General features: G+C 35.7%; 1 protein-coding gene across 3 annotated transcripts in view; it reads right to left on the bottom strand.

Annotated features, from left to right (window-relative positions):
- The window catches only part of USP15 (ubiquitin specific peptidase 15), a 118,917-nt gene extending 95,965 nt beyond the window's left edge, over positions 1-22,952 (bottom strand). For 2 of the 3 annotated variants that reach the window (XM_047066624.1, XM_047066625.1), the window contains exons 1-2: positions 22,796-22,927; positions 77-204 (exon numbers count right to left, since the gene is read on the bottom strand). In XM_047066624.1, coding sequence (XP_046922580.1) covers positions 77-204; positions 22,796-22,884 — 217 coding nt within the window. In that variant the 5' untranslated portion in view covers positions 22,885-22,927. Of the gene's footprint in view, positions 1-76; positions 205-22,795 lie in introns of all 3 variants that reach the window. The other variant, XR_006959854.1, reaches the window with a different exon arrangement.
- Positions 22,953-23,213: the final 261 nt, after the last annotated feature.

Genomic DNA, 23,213 nt, shown 5'->3' with positions numbered 1-23,213 from the left:
TCCAAATTACGTACATTTACTATAACATATTCAAATGAACACATTTACAACCTAACTGAAGAAAAGAAATAATGACCTTTGAGAAGTCCAGAGTTATCAATGGGTCCAGGATATACATTTTGATCTCCCATCTGGTATTTGTCCCAGCTGTCAAAGCCAACATATTTTTTCCACTGTTTGAACCAGCGACTATCGACTAGGTACCTAAAAAAGAAAAGAAATCAGTAAAGGAACTATAGGAACAGCAAAGAAGCTATTTTTGATACTTCATTTTATACTACAGTATATGCCTACTTCAAAGGATTATTGAGAATAACTGTAACGTGACTCAGTATCTGGAAAAAGAATATTTCATTTGTGTAAAGTGTTATTTCTACTGTTCTATAAATATCTACTATTTGAGGACAAGTATTGACATACATGTTAAAAAAAATCCTTAACAGTACCTCTTAAAAAATGCAGTAACTATTCAATAAAATATCTGACAATTGAACCAATTCAAATGGTAATCTTAAGAATCAATTAAAACAAACTTTAAAATATAACATGGTAAACTATAAAGAAACATGAAAATGGTTCTTCTGCAAAAAACTTACAAATACAGTACGTTAATTTTATATATTTTACTCTATGTTTTTGGGGATAAGGAAAATGGATTATTAAAAGTTTGCAAGATCGATTATAATAACTATAATAACACCTTTTTTAAAACTATAAAAACAATTAGTTTCTTCACTAACAAAGTTAATAACAATAATACTGTCTCCATCTGTTTTTCATACAGTAGTAAAATCTGCTGGGGCAAGCAGAATTGTTTTTCTTTTTCTTTTTTCTTTTTTGGTGGTTTCCAAAGTGTGGTACCCAAGCACTATAAGCTTTACTTTATTGAAACTGTATTCATCTTATTTTCAAATATCTAGAATTGGCTTCTCATCAGATGGCCAGTGACAGAAGAAGTCAAATAATGGTGTTCTAGCAAAGAAAATATAAAAAAAATCATAGGGGCGCCTGGGTGGCGCAGTCGGTTAAACGTCCGACTTCAGCCAGGTCACGATCTCGCGGTCCGTGGGTTCGGGCCCCGCGTCGGGCTCTGGGCTGATGGCTCGGAGCCTGGAGCCTGTTTCCGATTCTGTGTCTCCCTCTCTCTCTGCCCCTCCCCCGTTCATGCTCTGTCTCTCTCTGTCCCAAAAATAAATAAAAAACGTTGAAAAAAAAATTAAAAAAAAAAAAAATCATAAACGTAAAAAAGTTTACAAATTAATTCTGATTATTTTATATCTACTATGAAATACTGCTTTGCCATGGACTCATAATTATTTTAAATTCTTTACCAGAAATATTTTCCCCACACTTAACTAGGTTTAATCACAAACAAAATCAGGAGTAAAGGTCAACAAGATGTTTAAAGCCCACATGTGTACTAACACAGGTAGCCAAGTTTATTTGGAGACCATCATCATTATGTATCTGTGCTTACCACATGCAGCACTAAGTATAGGAATGAAATCCTACAGTTATATCTGAAAATATCTGAAGCAAATTCCTAGAGAATATTCATCAGCAGTTTAATTCCCTAAAAATGGGTTTTGTAGAATTATCTATACACTAGTACCCCAAACCTATAGTCAGAACTATGTAACAGAAAGTCCTCAAACTGCAGAACTTGAGACTTATGTGGAGAAAAAGTTCAGAGACTAAGTCCTAAGAAAACCCTGTCTCTAAAATAAATAGATTAGCAATAACTTTACATGTTAAATAATAAAGAAAATTATACTTAATTGTACCTCATTCACTAAACATCTTTTAGAGTGTCTCCTATATCTAAATAAAATTATTCAGATGTTTCACTTGCTTTCTTTGCAAATTAATGTCACACTAAATGGCCTTTCCTCTGTTTCATCTATTTTTTTTAATCATTGTGCCAATTTCATAGTATCTTTATTACTTTAATCTTAATCTTTATTTTTTTAGGGCAAGTTCCCTCAGCTTGCTGATTTTGCAAATTGCCAAAACTAACCTTGGCCATTTGCTCCTCCACATGAATTTTAGAGTCAGTTTACCAAGTTCCACAAAAACTATGATTAAGATTTTGATTGGAATCACACTGAATTTATAGATTAACAGTAATACTATAAATAACAAGCAATTTATAAAACTTACATTAAAACTACTTGGGAAATACTACCAAATTCTATTTATATTTAAAAGATACTTCTAAAAGATGGCATTTTACCTGCCAAAGTATTTAATAAATCCTTTACTGTTATAGTGTAAGTTTGTACTGGGTAGTATTCATCTCATCTTTTGCCATAATATTTCTAGTTCAACTCTCAGATCATGAAGTGACTACTTTCTGTATAATACTACTACTGTAAGAGGATACTCTCCCATTTGATGGATATTTATCTGCTTTCAACACTACTTTCAATTAAAAAGTCCACCATATTTCTATTATAGGCTACCTATATCTTATTTGTGGAATTTTGTGGTAATGAAAGATGAAGGAAATGTAGGAAAAAACAGGAACATCTATTATAGAAATAATATGTAGACTTCTCCACTCTGGAAAAGAGTAAGAAGGTTCCTCAAAAAATTAAAAATAGAAGAACACTACAACCCAGCAATTGCACTACCGGGTATTTATCCAAGGGATACAGGTGTGCTGTTTCAAAGGGGCACATGTACCCCAATGTTCATAGCAGTGCTACTGACAATAGCCAAAGTATGGAAAGAGCCCAAATGTTCATCGATGGATGAGTGGATAAAGAAGATGTGCGTGTGTGTGTGTGTGTATTTATATATATATATACACATACATACATACAATTGAGTATTACTTGGCAATCAAAAAGAATGAAATCTTGCCATCTGCAACTATGTGGATGGAACTGGAGGATATTATGCTGAGTGAAATTAGTCAGAGAAAGACAAATATCATATGACTTCACTCATATGAGGACTTTAAGAGACAAAACAGATGAACATAAGGGAAGGGAAGCAAAAATAATATAAAAACAGGGAGGAGGACAAAACGTTAAGAGCCTCTTAAATATAAACAACAGAGGGTTGCTGGAGGGGTTGTGGGAGGGGGGATGGGCCAATAAGGGGCATTAAGGAATCTACTCCTGAAATCACTGTTGTACTATATGCTAACTCACTTGGATGTAAATTAAAAAATTAATTAATTAAAAAAAAAGGAGGGCACTTATTGGGATGAGCACGGGGTATTAAATGTAAGTGATGAATCACTAAATTCTGTTCCTGAAACCATTATTACACTATATGTTAACTTGGATTTAAAGAAATTGAAAAAAATAAATAGTTCAAAATTTAAAAAAAGTATGTAGACTTCTCAAGTATACTCAATAAAGATAATAGTATTAGATGAAGTTGACAACTAAAAAAAAAATATTTCAAGACATATACATAGATTTGTTATACTATAAAAACTTAACCCCTAATCTGCGTATCTGCCAAAATGTAAGACTCCTCAATGTGAACTGATAAAAGCCTACAACAGAATCAGTACCTCTCAACGATTACAAATAAGTGAACAAAGACAGGACTTAGACATTCTCAACAGCACTCATTTTTCTTTTTCTTTTTTTTTAATTTTTTAATGTTTATTTATTTTTGAGAGAGAGAGGAAGAGCATGAGCAGGGGAGGGGCAGAGAAAGGAAGAGACACAGAATTTGAAGCAGGGTCCAGGCTCTGAGTTGTCAGCACAGAGCCCGACATGGGGCTCTAACTCACCAGTCTTGAGATCATGACCTGAGCTGAAGTTGGATGCTTAACTGACTGAGCCACCCAGGTGCCTTTCTCAACAGCACTCTTTTTTTTTTTTTTTTTTTTGGGACAGAGAGAGACAGAGCATGAACAGGGGAGGGGCAGAGAGAGAAGGAGACACAGAATCGGAAACAGGCTCCAGGCTCTGAGCCATCAGCCCAGAGCCTGACGCGGGGCTCGAACTCCCGGACTGCGAGATCGTGACCTGGCTGAAGTCGGACGCCTAACCGACTGCGCCACCCAGGCGCCCCTCAACAGCACTCTTAATCCTTGGTGTGCTATTAGGATCCAGATGGACCAATTTCAGTTTCTGAGGATTTTTTTTTTTTGAATAGCTAGAACCATTTGTAAAGATTGATTTTTTCATGACTTTTATTCTTAGACCGCTAAGAAAGAAAAAAACTCATGAAATAATAATCTTTATAAACTGTTATAACTTTGATTTTAAGATGAAGTCTAAAATCCTTAACATTGCCTACTAGGGCTTGCCTGATCTATCTACTCCTGCCTACCTATCTAGTCTCAACTGGTACTAATTTTCTTTGTGCTGAGATCTAACTACAAGAACTTTCTTTCAGTTGCTAGATACTCCATTTTTTGCCTTACAGCTCCATCTGCCTAGAATATTCTCCTATTGCTCCCAACATCTATTTAGTTCCTATCATCTTTCAGATACTCTACATGTCACTTTCTCAGGGAATCCTTCCATAAGCCTTTCCCATTTCCTCTCAGTTTAGATTAGGAAAAACAAGATGGCAATATCAGCCTACTAGTTATCAAGACTCTTTATTAAGTTAAAGAAATTACTTTTAATAACAAAATAATTAACATTTGAGTTTTATTCTTGGGCCAGGTGCATATTTCTAAGCACTTTAATATATTCGTTCATTTATTCCTTTAACTACCCAATAATGTAGGTACTATTATAATTTCATAGGCACACAGAAATAACTTGCCCAAGGTTACAAAGTTAGTGCCAGATCTGTGGGTAAAAAAATGTGATCATGGCATAGAAAGAAGCAAAGACACCAATGAAAACAGCACAAAGAAACAAGAATTGGACTCATGTGTATGTGGAACTATGATATATGCCAAAACATGATTATGAATAGTGGGGAAAGATCCGGTTAAATGTGTGGGGGAAAAAATTAGAGCTCTACCTCACATATGCAGTCTGTTCTACTCTAATGTTTGTTTTGAAAACTTGAAAATGTAAAATGTATTTATATACTAAACATGATTAATATATTTGAGGACAATAGCACAAATTTCGGTATATGTGAAAGCACTACTTTAATACACAAGCAGGGCTGGGACTAGGGTAAGGCAGGTAAGATGCCTAGAAACCCTAATAGGAAGCTTTTTCAATTCTGCCCCATAAATGCCTAGACTGCTTTACCATAGTCCTAACACTTAAACACACACAAGGTGACGTAGAAAACTACTCAGCTGCACTGAACGGCTTAGGAATGCACAAAGCACACACACTTCAAACCTTCATGTGTGTTATGAGTCACATTTGCCACATCTGCTGTTAAAACTTCTTGGCAGATTCCAGGGGCGCCTGGCTGGCTCAGTTGGAAGAATATGTGACTCTTGATCTCAGGGTCGTGAGTTCTAGCCCCATGTTGGGTGTAGAGATTACTTAAATAAATAAAATTAAAAAACAAAAACAAAAAATCCCACAACTTCTTGGCAGGTTTCAGAAAACTTTCCTTCCAACTCTCCACAATAACTCACAAGCTGCAACCCTTTAAATCCTACTTCCGCAAGTCAACTTCATCATTTTCAAAAGAAAAATGTCATATTTATTATGGTAGTTCTATATTTCTTAACAATTTAACGTATGTAAAACTGTGCTATCACTTTTATTATATATATATTTTTTTAACTTTAACGTTTATTTATTATTGAGAGACAGAGCATGAGCAGGGAATGGGCAGAGAGTTCGGGAGACACAGAATCCAAAGCAGGCTCCAGGCTCTGAGCTGTCAGCACAGAGCCCAACATGGGGCTTGAACCCACAAACCGTGAGATCATAACCTGAGCTGAAGTCGGACTCTCAACCAACTGAGCCACCCAGGCGCACCTATTATGTTTTTTAATGTGTCACTGACAAAAATTTTATGAGTGCTGTGTCCCAGACCCATTTTTCCCATATGCTGTGTTTTTTATTGCATGATTTTACATATTACACAGTGATTTTTAGGAACACATGCCGTGTTACAACAGAACTAACTGTACAAAAATAAGTTATAGTTGGATTAAAAATGTAAATGTGAAAGTAAAAGTATAAAAAAAAGATAGGAGAAATACCTCATTACCTTAGAATATAGAAGAGTTAAGACAAAAAGCAAAAAAAGACTGATAAACTTGCCAAGGTTAAAATGAAAAGCTACCATTCAACAACAAAGACACCATTAAGTAAAGAGATAACATACAGACTGGGGAAGATACTTATACTCCACATAACCGACCAAGGATTACAATACATGAAAAAGTCTTTCAAGTTAGTAAATAAAAAAAATTCTTCTAACAGAAAAAGGGAAAAAAAAGCAACTCACAGAAGAGAAAGTCATAATGGCCTCTATACATATGAGAAGATACTCAATTTCATCAGCAATGGAAAAAAAAAAGAAACTAACACCATACCATATTGTTCTGAACCATATCATGAAGCTGGTGAACACAAGCATGTGCACATGTGTCAACAATATTAAGTTGTGGAGAACATGTAGGGTAACAGGAACTTGTATACTGCCACAGGGGAGTAAACTAGAACCTGCTAATTCCTTCCAACTAGTTTGGATGGTAGTTTGGCAATATCTACTAAAGATGAAGATGTATATACCACACGATCATGTATTGTCATTACTAAGTTTTACCCTACAGAAACTCTGGCACATATTTACAAAAATACAACTGTAAGAATATATACTGCAGCATAATTTGTCAAGAATGAAAAAGGAGGAAAAAAACCTAATATCCACTTTTCATACCAAATGTATTACACAAGAATTCTAATGAAAAATACAATTACATGTATTAATAAGGATAAATATCAAAACTACAATGTTGAACCAAAAAAATAAGACACATGTAACATAACACAAATACATAAAGATAACAGATATGCACACACAGAGCAACCACAGAAAACTTAAAAACATGCCACAAACAGTACATACTATTTAATGATCCATTCATATATTAATATACATAAGACAATTTTAGTAATTATAAAACTAAATAAAATATAGAATTTAAAGTAATAACAATAACCTAATTCAGGACAGTGGCTCCCTCTGACAAGGGAGGGAAGGGGATGGGACTAGGGAAACATACACAGGGACACTGAACTGTGTCTGTAATGTTTTACTTACTTGCTTATTTATTTATTTTTAAAGTTTATTTATTTTGAAAGAGAGAGCATGTGCATCAACAAGTGGGGGAGGAGTAGAGAGAATCCCAGGCAGGCTCTGCACTGAGGGTGCAGAGCTCAATGCGGGCCTCGACCTCATAAAAGAAGCTGAAGTCAGATGCTTAACCAACTGAGCCACCTGGGTGCCCAATGTTTTATTTTTTTAAACTAAGAGATGTGTACACAAGTGTTTTGTTATATTTTCCTTTATACTCTTCTGTCTTCCTGAAATAGGACATTAAACATGGCTAATATTTTCTATTTAAGATAGAATAACAGTTTATATATACGGTATACATATACACACACAAAAATGGAGTCAAATGTATAGACTGAATAATTTTGAGGTCAAAACTGGTAAGAGTTAAGTGACAGTCAATAAATGAAAAGACATTTCCACCACAAAAATAAGAAAATTATAAATACAACTTGTTTTTTTTTTTTAAATTGGGATAGAAATATGTACAACAAAATGTATAAAATGCAGTTTGTTTTACTATTTATTTTTGAAATTGTAGGTTTATGTTATCTCTTATACTAATCTCATATCTTATATGATCTTTTCCAAATAGATAAATTCACATTTGAATTTTAATTAAAAGTTTACATAAGTTTTGGAGAATTTTCTTTGGAAAAAGCATGATTTACTTATTTCTAAATTTATCAAATTATGCTTCTGACACATATTAATGTATTCATTCTCAAGAAATTATTTCCTTTGGTAACTAGAGCAACCAGTAAGTAAGCCAGAAAAGCAGAAATGATTGGGTGATATCTCAAAAGAAAAGAAAAGCACATAAAATATAGAAAGTACAGATTATAACCCTTGATATCTGGGAAGATGATATAAGCAAAACAATCGAAAATCCTAAAATTGACACATATACTGATTTTAAGCTGGTTTAAGTTTTAGTACGAAGTATTACTTTATAGATTTGCAACCATCTAAAATTCATCTAAATACCAATCTACAAATATCCAGAGTCCAAAGTGTAGAAGGGTAATAATAAATTGCTTTGTGATGAATGCACTAATTTAAGTTTCTTGCACAACACTCTATACCTTATAGATGAGACCAAAGGTGAAATCTATAGAGTCCTTTTTTAATAATCTGAAGACATCTGGCTGTGCTCCCATATAAAATGCCATGAGGAACATGCACCAAAATATGATCAAAATCACTTTATTTATGATTGAGGCCTCTGGCTGTAGCTTAATCACTACCATTTCCCTCTGTTTCAGTGGGTTACGAGGAACGTCATAAGTGTCTCACCCTTGCACTACCCATGATTCTCCACACTAGTACGCTAATATGAAAATATTTTTATCATTATGTTAATATTATCTGGGTTCAAAAATTAGTAAAGAAAATCTCGTGGAGATTAAAGATCTATGGTCTTCAGTCTCTCAAATCCTTCAGAGATAACCCACAATCCTCCAGCATATCTTCAGATAGCCTTCTCTATTTCCAAAAATTTCAACTTTGCCAGTCTAACTCTCTCATCCATTAGGCTGAACAGACAATCTTGCTTCCCTACTTTCTGAGGAAGTTAGATGCCTCTACTTTCTGTCCAACTCTCTCGCGTCACATCTTAATCTTATCTGATTCTGTTACAGTTTGGTGAAGGATGTAACCCTCTTTAAATCCAAGGTAATTATTTTTGATCCTAAGCTTTGGATTTAATTTCCTTCTGCCTTGTTGGAGACTTACCCCATTAAGAACCCCTACTCTCTTGTTTCTCCTTGTATCTTATCTTTTTTTTTTTTTCCCACTCAGCATGTAAAAAGGGCCAATTCTTTCACCCTTTTCCCCTACATCACCTCCCAACTTTTACACTCATTTCCTTCTGTATCTACTTCCATTCTTCTGATTTGTCCTTGCAATCAAGCTTAAGTTTCTACTCCTCAATCCTCACTTACTCTTCACCCTTGTACAAGAAGTCTTCCTACCCCAAAGAGCCCTCAAAAAGTTTCTTAAAGGGGCGCCTGGGTGGCGCAGTCGGTTAAGCATCCGACTTCAGCCAGGTCACGATCTCGCACTCCGTGAGTTCGAGCCCCGCGTCAGGCTCTGGGCTGATGGCTCAGAGCCTGGAGCCTGTTTCCGATTCTGTGTCTCCCTGTCTCTCTGCCCCTCCCCCGTTCATGCTCTGTCTCTCTCTGTCCCAAAAATAAATAAACGTTGAAAAAAAAATTAAAAAAAAAGTTTCTTAAAAATTCAAAGGATTCATAGTATTATGTACCTTATCAAGCCTTTCTAAAGTTAAACTATGTGAGGGGCACCTAGGTGGCTCAGTCAGTTAAGCTTCTGACTTTGGCTCAGGTCATGATCTCACGATTTGTGAGTTCGAGCCCTACGTTGGGCTCTGTGCTGACAGCTTAGAGTCTGGAGCCTGCTTTGGATTCTGTCTCGCCTTCTCAAAAATAAGCAAAAAAAATTTTAAGTTAAACTATGTGATATTACCTTTTGTTTTTTTGCAACTTTCGCTTCCTCTGCTCAAATGTTACTACTTCACAGAGTTGCTAATTTCTTCTTCACTCACTGTTCATACTCTCCAATGATATTGTACTTCATACCAATGATTCCAAAATCTGCATCCCAGGGCCAGTCCTCACATCCTTAAATCATATTTCCAATTCCTACTAGTCCATGTCAACTTGGTTTTTTCATACATTTCAACGTCCAGTCATTAATCATTTTCACACCTTCATGTTTACTCCTTCACTAAGGGTCCTTTAATAAATGTCATCAATAATTTAATTTCCCAAGCCAGAAACCAGAATACTACCCTGTATTCCTCCTTTCCTTACCCCATAACATCTAGTAACCAAGTAACTTCAGAAAAGTACCTTATTTCTGTACCTCCCTCCCCTATCATTTTTGAGTGGCATAGATTATTGCAATAGCTGCCCAACCTGTCTTTCCACTTTAAGTTTACTGCTTCCAATTTCCCTTCCATTCTGCTGCCACAGACATTTTAAAGACACAAATATGATCATGTTGCTCATTGCTTCAATCAGAATTCTACCACATAACAAAATATAAAAACCTTATATTTATAAAAAGTTTTGTATAAAGTGCTTTCATGTTAGTTTATAGTTAGAGTAACCTTTCCTTTCTTTTTTTATTTAGTTGATGGGGAAACCAAAACTCAGAAAATGTGACTTACTAATGAAATACAACTCTACTTGCATACATGAGTAATGGAAGGCCTGTTTTCATTAAGCACTCTAGTTTTCAGACTCTAAAGTTCAATGCTTTTTTTTAATACATTAAACTTGATTACAAGTCCCATTTAATAAAGACCTAAAGACGTATTAGATGCTTAGTAAAACCAGGTACCATTCCCCTCTTTACGAAACAGTAAGCGTTCTCCTAAAAACTGAAATAGTAGAGGGACATCATAATGTTATTACCAAGCTATAAATAAAAAGTGAAATACTTATTCAAAAGGCATAGTTTAACAACTATTAGCCATTTTACGTATGAAGAAAATAAGTATTTTCAAAGTGGGGCATCTTTGGTAAATGTTAGATCTTAGCCTATCAAGAATTTAGTAGAAAAAGCCTGAGTGTTCACACTACGCCTATACGAGAGTAACACTTTCATGTCAATTAAGGCTACACAAAAAGTGAACACCATCTTTCTTTTAGGAGGTTTTCCAGAATGGTAGGTGAATACTAAATCATGGGTGAATTTTTTTTTCACATCTAATCTCAATTTGTTTTCATGCTTAGTTTTGCTTACAAATCTTCCTACCTCCTGAAATCAGACTGGAATATATATAATTTCTAAATTTAGAAGAGAGAAAGAACTAGGCTATAGAGGGTATTATGTTAGGTGAAATAAGTCAGACTAAGAAAGACAAATACGGTATGATGTCACTTACATGTGGAATCTAAAAAACAAAACATGAATTAAAAAACAAACAAAATGCAGAATCAGACATATAAATTCAGAGAATAAAGTGATGGTTGCCAGAGGGAAGTACTAAGATTAATTCTCTCATTTAATGACATACTATTGATAATATCTGGAGGTTGTGTGATGAGGAAAATGGGTGAAGGTAAGTGGGAGATACAGGCTTCCAGTTACGGAATAAATAAATCCTGGGAATAAAAGGTACAGCAGAGGGAATATAGTCAATAACATCACAATAGTGTTGTATGGTGACAGATGTTAGCCACACTTGTGGTAAGCAGAGCATCATGTATAGAGTTGTCAACCATACTCGAAAGAAAAAGGACTAGGCCAAAATCTTCTAACATTACTTGCTGTGATATCTTAAAGAGGTTAGTGCTAAAACCTTTAGATTGTTCAACTTAGAAATGGCAATTCATTTATTCACTCAATAAATACTGAACGTCTACTACATATATACTATTCCATATTGAATAGATAGCTAGCAAAATAGCCAAGGTCCCTATATTCACAGAATTCAGAGTCCAGTGGAGGACACTAATTAAGTAATTAACACATGTAGTAAAATACTATAAGTGCTGTGAAGGGAAAGTACTGGAAATTATGAAAATATATAAGGGCTCCCTATTCAGATCAAAGGAAAGCCTCTTTGAAAAAGTAACATTTTAGCATATGAATAGAAGTCATTTCAGAAAGAGTAAGAAAAACAGCTATCTAGACAAGAGGAACAGCATGTGCTAGGACCAGAACTTTGGGAGTCTGGTATGTTGGAGGAACTGACTAAATGATGTTGGAGTTTATAAGGGGGTGGGGGGGGGGGGGTGGGGAGAGAAATGCTAGTCAAGGCTAGAGATGTAGAATGCACTCAGACTGTACAATGCCTTTAGGGTAATAATAAGGATTTTATCCTAAGTGTAACAGAAAGCCGCTGTAAGATTTTTAGCAGGGAAAAGATATGATCTGATTTACATTTCATGAAGACCACTGGAAATACCTCACAAGATTACTGGGAGGATCAAATACAAATCAAATCTTTAGTGAGTAAAAAACTTACATAAAGCTGTAAGTACTTCAAAAAGGTCTATATTATATCGTGCTAAATATCTGAATGCATCAAGAAAAACAAATTGTATTGTGGTCTGGACGGAATAGGTTTCAGTGGCTCCAAAGTAGCCGGGTCAGTTTTAGGACCCAAAATAAAGTTAATTTTAAGACAGTCGTCAAATGCTGAAAACCTACTATAAGAACTAAAATGGCCAAGTTTCTTTCTTCTTCTTCTTATTTCTTTTTTTGGTGGTGGCAGGGTAAAGACAGAATTCTAAAAGTTGTTTAGTGTTTTTATGCACGCTGGAAGCAAATTTAAGGAAAGATATATAGGGGCCAATAAATGAGAAATAGTCTTAGACACAAAGAAGTTTAAAAGCAGTATGGGGCAATGAGGGAATCTCAGTAGCTGCATTTAGGAAATCATAGAGCTAATGAATGCATAGTTCTTTCTTTTCTTTTCTCCATTAGTATGTTTATACTTACAACTTTTAGATAAGCAGTTCCTCTTTGTCTAATACTGACATAAATATGTCATTTATTTTCTAAAAAACCCACCTTTTTCTCTGCAACGTATACATAAAATAGTAATTCTTTTACCACTTAGAAAATACACAAATATTTCAGCCTAATTCAACGTAGCACACAATTTCAGAAAAAAACATGTATAACTATTTATGCAGAATTAGCAGAATAAACAATTCTCAATGCTAATTCACTCTAAGATTCATTCTCTAATTTAATGATATACTATTTAGATTACATTTACATAGCAAGAACATAAAACCATTTTTAAGACTAAAGGAGGTATCGATAATATCTAGCATTTTAAGCCATTATAAACCAGATAATGTACAGGCTTTTTAAAAAAGTACCAAACTATAACTCAGGATTTCGTTGTTTCAGTTAAACTTAACCAAAGAAAGCGATGAAGTCCTTTCAAATAAAACAATGCCTTGATTAATCTCTTTATATCTTCATTTTAAATTTCAAGCATGTCCAACCGATTTTCTGCTTTGCACATTAAATTCATCAGTTAGCAAGAACTAATTTTTATGACCTCTTTTTACATCTAAACTAAGATTAAAAAAGGAACTCAGGAAGGAGGCCAAGTAAAATTGTGAAAGTGAAAAGAAAACCCAGAGAATGGAAGAAAATTTTGCAAATCATTTCTCTAATGAGGGATTTGTATCTATAACACATAAATTCTCAAAACTCAGTAATACAAAGACAAATAATCTAATTTAAAAATGGGCAAAGGATCTAGATAAACATTTTGCCAAAGAAGGTATACAAATGGTCAATATCCATATGAAAAGATGTGCAACATCATTAATCATTAGGAAAATGCAAATCAAAACTACAATGAGATACCACTTTATATCCACTAAGATGGCTGTAATCAAAAAAAGACATTAACAAGTGCTGACAATGATGTGGAAAAATTGGAACCCTCATATACTGCTGATGGCAATGTAAAATACGGCATCCACTTTGGAAAAGAGCCTGTCAGTTCCTCAAAAATTAAACATAGACACCCAGCAATTCCACTTCTAGGTCTATACTCAAGAGAAATCAGTTATATCTACCCGAAAACTTGCACATGAACGTTCACAGCAGGATTACTCTTAAGAGTCAAAAATATGAACAACTCAAATTTCATCAACTGATGAAGGAATAAGTTCAATGTGGTATATTATCTATACGATGAAATACTATTCAGTAATAAAAGGAAATGAAGTACTAATACTTCACGGAAGAAGCCAGACACAAATATCACGTATATGATTCCAAAATATCCAAAACAGGCAAATCTATAGAACAAAAAGCACATTAGTAGCTGCCTAGAGCAGGGGGATTTGAGGAGAAACGGGGGGAAGAAGGGAGCTGCTAATAGTTACAGAGGATTTGGGGAGGGGTGATATTCCAATACTAATTAAGGTAATGATTGCACAATTCTAAGAGAATACTGAAACCCAGTAAAATGTAAGTCTTAAGTGGGCAAACTGTATGATATGTGAATTACATCACAATAAAGCTGTTATTTACTATTAAAAAACGTTTTTAATTTTTTTTTTTTTTTTTTTTTTTTTGAGAAAGAGAGAGTGCAAGTGGTGAAGGGGCTGAGAGAGAGGGAGACACAGAACTGGAAGCATGCTCCAGGTTCTGAGCTGCCAGGAGAGAGCCCAACATGGGCTTGAACTCACGAACCATGAGATCATGACTAGAGCCAAAGTTGGATGCTCAATGGACTGAGCCAACAAGGCACCCTTTTCTTTCTTTTCTTTTCTTTTCTTTTCTTTTCTTTTCTTTTCTTTTCTTTTCTTTCTCTCTCTCTCTCTTTCTTTCTTTCTTTCTTAGAGTGGAAGGGTCATATATGTGGATAGGATTATTAGGGATGATTCTACAGAAATTGGTGCTGAGCTAGGTTTTGAAGAAAGTCAATGTCAAGAATTAGTAAAATGTACTTGAAACAATATGAATGATGTGTAAAGCCCTATGATGCAGAAATCAGTAAGTAATTTGCAGGAAATGGGAAACACCATCAGTACCAAAGCAGAGCTATGTAAGTTAGAAATGAGACTGCTAAGAGACTAGAAAGCTAAACCAAGGAGAGAGCCACAGAATATCCTACAGGTTCCTCAGATGGAAAACAGATGAAAGTGTTATTTTGATATGATAAAGCTATCACTTCCTGATTTTAAAACTTCAAAGTATTCTTCTTTCAAAAAGCTGCTTCCAAAATATGAGTATATGGCTCAGTTTTAAATGAGCATCATGCACTCAGTTTAAAATGTGGGCTTTCGAGTTGACTATCTAGCTTGGGAATCTTTGCTCTACCACTGATCCAAGTGTGACTATGTACATATAACTCTGTACCTCAGTTTCTCTATCTGCAAAATGAGAACAGGTATAAAGCTCTTAACACGGTAAATGAGTGATAATTTTTGTAACCATCACCATAACTGTATGGTACATGTAACTATTCAGTTGTACTTCTCCAGAGAATTAAGCTTCTACAGCTTGAAACCCATTCAAATTTATGAATATAAATTTTCCATCTATATCAAACATAAATCTCCTGTGATTAAACTGTTAAACTTGGTCAATCTTTTTAAACATAGTTAAATAATATAAAACAACCCAAATCTTCATATTTCTTTTACTATGATCATTTCACCTCATCATTTTTAATCTTTTTTTTTTTGTAACATTTTACTCAAGGAACTTTATGCTCTTTTGACTCGGGTAATTAATTTGGTCTTTAATGCTCCAGGTTTTGATTTAACTGGCTCTCTAAAATTTAGAATAGCCTGAGCCACTCTTGGACTTGCTTGTGAAAGTCTTTGACTTCTTTCACGAAGGAGGTCCTTTCTATGGCTGCTTCTGCTACATGATTTTTCCTAACAGTAAGGAATTATCACATTACTATTTGGGTCTTCTCAAAACTAAAAGGAGAGAAGGGACAGCTAGCTCTCCTCCTCAGGGAGAAGAAAAGGTAGTCATTACCCTCCTTTTCAGGGGGAGGGCTATAAAGAAACCATGCAGAATCTTACTGACGGAAGTAGTAAAAAGTGTTGTAGGCATAACCAAATACAGGTTAATCATACAAAGGTTTTCTGCCTCCTATTAAAATCTCACCTTCTTTTCTTCTTTTTGAAAAAAAAATTTTTTTTTCAACGTTTATTTATTTTTGGGACAGAGAGAGACAGAGCATGAACGGGGGAGGGGCAGAGAGACAGGGAGACACAGAATCAGAAACAGGCTCCAGGCTCTGAGCCATCAGCCCAGAGCCTGACGCGGGGCTTGAACTCACGGACCACGAGATCGTGACCTGGCTGAAGTCGGACGCTTAACCGACTGCGCCACCCAGGCGCCCCTTTTTCCTTCTTTTTGAAGAGTTACTCTTCATTAGGCCTTCAGATATGTCATTTAAACTGTATCCAAAACTGAGGTTACTTACTACCAGTCTTATTCTATGTTTCTTTAGTAGTTAGTGACTTCTGTGTAAACTGGATGATAAAACTGAAAGGAGCTCCTTCCTTTCCCTTGTTTAAAGAATAGATGGGAAAAGAGTGTGGAGAGATGACTTCGATGGAAAAAATATAAGATATAGAGTATGAATTGCAGTGGAAACTAGGGAAATGAAAATAAAAGGCACAAACTGAACTGAGTCAAGAAGAAAAACAACTGTTTTAGTAACTGTTGAAAAACTCTATAAAGGAGCTAAGGAGGAATAATGATTTAATGAAATACTATTTGCAATATATTTGAGTAGTGACAGCATGAGGACATTCCTAATACTAAAGAGATATTGATAATACCTAGTATTTAAATCATTATAAACCAGGTATTTAAACCAGCTCTGAACTCTTCAAAGCATCTATAAAACAAGGTAAATAAGAAAACTTACTCTAAGTATAAAGCATTTACAACAGTGAACGACACAGTGTTAGCATTCAATAAATGTTCACTAGTGGTGGCATTACCACCTGTGAACCACATGCAAATCAATTGATTTCTCTGAGCTCAGTTTCCTTACCTATAAGAAAGGAATATAAATACATACTTGATCCTTATTTTAAGGACTAAATCAGATAATGCAAGTAAACACCTTCATTGGTTGTTCTTAACCTTCCCATTATCTCCTTGTTAATATGTCTGATGGCTTCAATTCACTTTTATCAATAATCATGGCTTATTAATGAAGTGATTCTCAAAGTGAGGAATAGAAAAATCACATTAAACTCATATAATAAAATGGATATATCTAATGACTAATATGGCAAAACTGATTGTTCTCTTTGCAGTAATGCTACTTGAACCATCAGTTTTCAGGAAGATGTTAAAGAGGTATCAATATTTTCACTGTCTTAATTCAAAAGTCTTTTGACTTTGAAAATTAATGAAGAGTTGTTTTTGAAAAACAAAATCACTTGGTAAACATGGAACATAAAATACCAAACTTTCATATTTGCATTTCTGGGCTGGGCTGTTCCTATGGATTCATAGTCCAAAAAGGGATCCTTATGTGTTTGTGGTTTACTATAAGCCAACACTTTTAAAATACAGGCAAGGTAACTAAAACAAAAATATCCTACAAGTTCTTCCTGTCTGCTTGATGTGTTATTTCTGTAAAACTGTATGAGAAGGAACCATACAGCCTCTAATAAAATGTTACAATTACTGATAAACAATTTAAATTCAAAGTTTCAACAATAAATCATCTCAATTTCTTTATTTTAAATAAACTTCTGGATCAAAATAACATTTATTCTACATACCGAGTTAATCACCCATTAAACTTTAAATGAATTAAATTTTCAATTTCCAGGAGAAAGACATTACAATTTTTCTAAATACTACATATCTAAACTGAACACTCGGAAAAGACAAGTTGGCAATAAAATGGTAGAATTCTGCTACTAAATATAAAATAGATTCCATTTAAAAAGAAAACATGTCCTTTTTTTTTTTTTTTTGCCTTTTTAAAGTGGGACATTTTAAAATGCATCTTCAAAATAAGAGGCAGTATAGTACAGTGATTTTAGGGCCTGAATTAAAGCCCTAGACCACTTGGGTTTAAATCCCAAACTGAAAGGTATTATGCTGAATGAAATAAGTCAGCCAGAGAAGGACAGATATCATATGCTTTTACTCATATGTGGATCTTGAGAACTTTAACAAAAGACCATGGGGGAAAGGAAGGGGGAAAAATAGTTACAGAGAGGGAGGGAGGCAAACCACAAGAGACTCTTAAATACAGAGAACAAACTGAGGGTGGATGGGGGTGGGGGAGAGGGAAAGTGGGTGATGGGCACTGAGGTGGGCACTTGTTGGGATGAGCACTGGGTGTTGTATATAAGCCAATTTGACAATAAATTATATTTAAAAAAACAAACCCCAAATATATCTCTATGTGAATACTCTGAGCCTAAGATTCCTACAGCACTTTCACATTCTAGTGCCCTAGAATCGTAGCAGAGTAAACAAGTTAACATATGTAAGTACTTAAAACAGTACCTAGCAGGTGGTTTTTAAATGTAATATAGGGGCACCTGGGTAGCTCAATCAGTTAAGCAACCGATTTCAGCTCTGGTCATGATCTCACAGTTAGTGGGTTTGAGCTCTGTGTTGGGATCTGTGCGGACAGCTCAGAGCCTGGAGTCTGTTTCTGGTTCTCTCTGCCCCTCCCCCACTTGTGCTCTGTCTCTCTCTTTCAAAAATAAACATTAAAAAAATTTTTTAAAAATGTAATATTATACATTGTGGCCTGACACTAATTTCTTATTATACTTATGTACAAGCAAGATTAATACTTGTCACAAAACTATTTTGTAAAAAGAACATTTAATATTTTACATGTGCTAACGGGGCAAAAAGGATAGGATTTGGGGGGAAAAGCCTAAATGTCACTAAACAGATAAATGAAATCACTGACTAAAAAGCTCTGGATCTTCCTGGCAAATAAGGTACATTAATTTTGGACTAAGAACTTAGAAGTGATTTAAAAACTTATAAGAAGGCTTAAATTAGGAAAAATTCCCTTTCTGGATTTTAAGCAACCAAAATGTAAAAAATATGCTTTAATAATGTCACTATTTCTGCCCTTATTTTCACCAATTTCCCAACACTAAAAAAACAGTTTTGCTTTCTGGTTTCATTTCCTGAAAATGATGTGACATGTACCCTAATTTAGTGGTTAACACTTTGGCACAACTAAAATTAACATTTACAGTAATAGTAATGAAAAGAAATTTTTAGCAAGCATGTAGTAAACAATCTGGAGGTTACACTGATTAATAGTGCTCTTCTACATTATAAACTGATTTGTCATTTTAAGGTATTTTCTGTCAGTGTCAAAGTTTCAGAAACATAAGAGACCATATAAAATAAAGCCTCAAAGATTTCTAAGTAAAAATTTCTAACTAAAACTGAATGTCTCCTAATGTGAAAACCTTGATCTGATGGGCCACTCCTTGCCACTGTATTTAAACAAAAATATCATACATATCATGTGCAATGACTCCAAATACAAATTAAAGTTACTCTCTGAAGTATCTTAAACCTACTATAGTTATTAGGGTGTATACAAGAGTGACACACAGGGACACCTGGGTGGCTCAGCTGGTGACTCCTAATTTAGGCTCAGGTCATGATCCCAGTGTCCTGGGATCAAGCCCTGAGTCAGGCTCCATGCCTGCTAAAGATTCTCTATCTCCCCCTCCTACCCTCTCTCCCCTGGCTTGCCCACGCTCTCTCTCATTAAAGTAAAATAAAAAAAAGACGCAAAATTTATATTTGTAAGTTAGCTATGCATTACCATAGACTGTACATAAAAGTTAAAATCACACATAAAAATTAGTGAAAACGACTGGTAGAGAAATAAAATTTCATAAAAATGGGGAAATAATGCGATGATTTTGATGATATGTAGTTATCTGTTTATTTACTTATATCTCCAAAGAGAGTAGTCCATAACCCACAAATTGTCTTAGTAAGTCATTTATTTAACTACCTATCCCCCTTGAATAGGTTCCTTTATCCCTAATATACTTAACATGTAACATACTTTAAACAAAATTTCCTCTTCTCTCCATGTCATGAGAAGCCACCAAGTATTTGAAGGTTATCTTTCATTCAATCTAAACAATTTTAGCTTCTTTATCCTTAGTTCTATAGTTACTAAATTCTAACAACCTTGTTCATGGTTTTCTGAATATCTCCTTTGAGCTAAAATACAGATTAAGAAATAGCATTATAAGACCACTTCTTTACTCCTTCTAATGCAGATCAGTGTCACTTTTATACCTCACTTTTTTAAGAGGTATAATTCTGCATCAATTTTGAGTTGTCACTATAAAACCTAGTATCAAAGTTATAAAATTTGTTCTTCCTCATTTCAGACTTGTGCAACTTATTTTTATCTATAGAAAGTCAGTCTGCAGATTAAAAAAACATTCACTATTTACAAATAAACAGAAACTCTAGTTTTCAAGCAGAATCAAATCTGTACCCCTGCTTAAGTGTTAGTTACCGAGAAGACTACTATGAAACCCGTCCTTATCCAAAAGTGCTCACAAACTACTTAATGAAATTTATTCATTTTAATTCCCTTGACCATAACATCAAACATTAGTATTAAACTTTTAAGAATAAACTTATGGTAAATCTTCCATTTTTTCTCATTAACCCAGTTTTCCCAAGATGGTTCCACACATATATGAAGACAACGTTCCATCTACATATAATCCATTTCAGTTATAAAATACCAGACTGGATTTGCCCCAATAAGCAAAAATGACTAATCTAAAGATCTTTTAAAAAGACATTAAAAAGAAATAACTTTTTAACGAGTTAAAAATAAGTTTGAAAGAGTCCCAAAAACATGAACCCAAGTAACAACTAAATTATTAAATATCTTTACCAGTTCTGTAATTATGTGTACATAATCAAATTTGTACTTACCAAATTATTCTCCTTAAAGCTCTGAATCAAACTGAATCTGAACTATTTCCTTTTTTGACAGGTTTCACCTAGTTGCAAATTAACTGCCTTACATATAAACCAAACTGGTTTTTGCAAATCCCCAGTACTATCCTGTTCCTGCATTCTTTTTCCCTTTAACTAAGGAGGGTAATGAATTTGAGAATAAAATTTTTCACATTCTGCTGTTACCTAAAAATACGGGCATCAGTTTCCTTTTCTTTAAAATGAAAGCTTTGAAAAGATGCAAATTTTGGACTTCCCGTATTCTTTTAGATCTTTAAAATGTTTTATAATAACTTTGCCAAAAAGCAAAAATACTTTTATTTGAGAAACATTAAACTTTAAAAAGTTTAATGCCCACAATACACATACTGTTCCTATCACCCTATGGTGTCAACACCACCAATTATTACTCAGTATACCAAAAACACACATTAAAGAGAAGTAATAGCCACATGAATAAGAGGCATATTTAAATTTTAGATTTCTATTTCATGGAAGTCCACATTTATCTTCCTATGAGGTGGTAATTGGCTAGGTGAATCAAGAATTTTTAAGCGTAGGAAGCAAGAATTACCTTCAATAATCCACAGACTAAGGTAAACTTGTGTCTCAGGAAATACCCAATTTCCACACAAGAATAAACATGTTATAAGCACTCCAATATGAACAATAATGACGATTAAATCATCCAAAGAGCGTATTTTCTGTTGTACTGCAACAAGTGTATGTTTACACCCTCAGGGATTTTTATCATATAAGCACAGAATGTAGCTTCACAAAGTAGGAAAATAGTACCAAGACTTAGATCAAAGTATTAAAATTCAAGTCCCAAGACTGCCATCTACTAGCTTAACTTGAAAACGTCCTAATACTACAGCATTTTATTAGAAGTAAATGGCGGTGACAAGAAAGTAAAATTTAATGCTATCGCATAAACATAATATTTCAGAGCATTTCATTGAATCAGGACAAAAACCCCATAATGACATTATTATTGCCTATTTTTCATAGATGAAGATACTGAGGTACAACGATTTAAATTAACTTTCCTCAAAGTCACACCACAGGTTAAGTGGTGAAAACAGTGACCTAACTAGGTCTAAATCTTATGTTCCTTCCAATAAGTCATAGAGGAGGTGAAAAAACACTCTAAATTATATACCAGCGATATGGTGACAATGGGACACGAAAATAATGGTTACCACTGTGAAGGGGAACATCATCCTTCTTAATAAACAGAGCACTTGCTCTTCACGCTACACATTCCCGTATCTAAGTTATTCTGAACGCCACTTGCAATGGCCGACAAGTATTAGAATGTATACACACTTCCTTCAGTTGTTTTAAGGATATCCTTTGGTATTTCATAAGTCTGACTATTAGCAAGCGACTTAAGCCTCAAGTGGACTTATCTACTTTTTGCAGGCCTGCGTTATCCTTCAAACGAGGAGAGGGCTGCGCTTCTAAGAGAAATGCTGCCGGTTTCCACCAAGCCTCCCCGAAAGCACAAGACCACGTGGTACTCCTCATTAGCCTAAGGATCTGTACTCCTATCCCTCCTTTTGACAAGGACCTGGAAACTAGGGTTTCTTTCTCTTAAGTGGCGCCCTGACACATGCCACCTGTGTAGTAGGAACCGCAAACATCCTGCAGCCCGCCTCCCGGAAGAATACGAGCAACAGAATAACGAGGAACTTGAATGCCGACAATGCCGGGAAAAGGAAACGACTGGAGGAGGAAAGAGGGTGAGCTCTTGATCAGCCGCGGGACCTAGACCTGTCAAAAATTCGGAGACTTAACGCCGAAGGACTGTAACCTATCATTCGGGAAGGCCTGAGGTGGGAGCGGCACTACGGAAGGAAGGAGGACGGAAAGGAAAAGAACTGAGTGAGTCGCCGTCGCCGCTCCTCGCACACCTCTCAGCGCGCCCCGACAAGCCACGAACCCTGGCCCTCATCTCGGGTCCAACCTTTGCCCCAGCATTTCGGGAGCAGCCCAATTCTTGCTGCCCAGCGCGGCGGCCGCCGGACCTGCCCGCACCTGTCACTAGCAAAAGACACCGGCCCGCAGTTCCCGCCCAGTTCTCCCCCATCCTCCCGCAACCACGGCCACCTCAACGCCTTTCTCTCACCAGGTGTCCCCTTTCCGGAGGGAGGTTTTGAGCAGCGTCGCGATGTCAGACCGCTGGATGTCCAGATCCGCCGCTCCGCCTTCCGCCATCTTCTTCCACTAGCGGTAGCGGAGGCGGCAGCGACGGCGGCGGCACGCCCCAGAGCATTGTGGGAATGGCGTCCCGCGGCCCCGCCCAGTCGGCAGGTCGAAACCAAAAGAGACGTAATGGGGGGAGGCACCTCGGGACAAGAGTTGGTCCCGGGGGCGGACCGAGTGCGCCGCCGTGGTCTGCTGCCCCCCATCGGCCCCCGCCCGTTCAGCATCTCGTCTTGGCCTCCTGTGGCCCGGGACCGCCAGGTTTTATGTCTTGTCTGTGGGACCCTGGGTCCTCTGTCTCTAGAGCGGTGCCACCGCCCCGTCCATCCTCGACTTCTGCC

The sequence above is a fragment of the Lynx rufus genome, unplaced genomic scaffold (genome assembly GCF_022079265.1).
Source record: "Lynx rufus isolate CCGP_SWC_20201006 ecotype Redwood Valley unplaced genomic scaffold, mLynRuf1.p SCAF_7, whole genome shotgun sequence".
In the NCBI taxonomy this organism is placed as follows: Eukaryota; Metazoa; Chordata; class Mammalia; order Carnivora; family Felidae; genus Lynx; species Lynx rufus.
The sequence above is the reverse complement of the archived record's forward strand: the minus strand, read 5'-3'. Positions and strand labels throughout refer to the sequence as shown.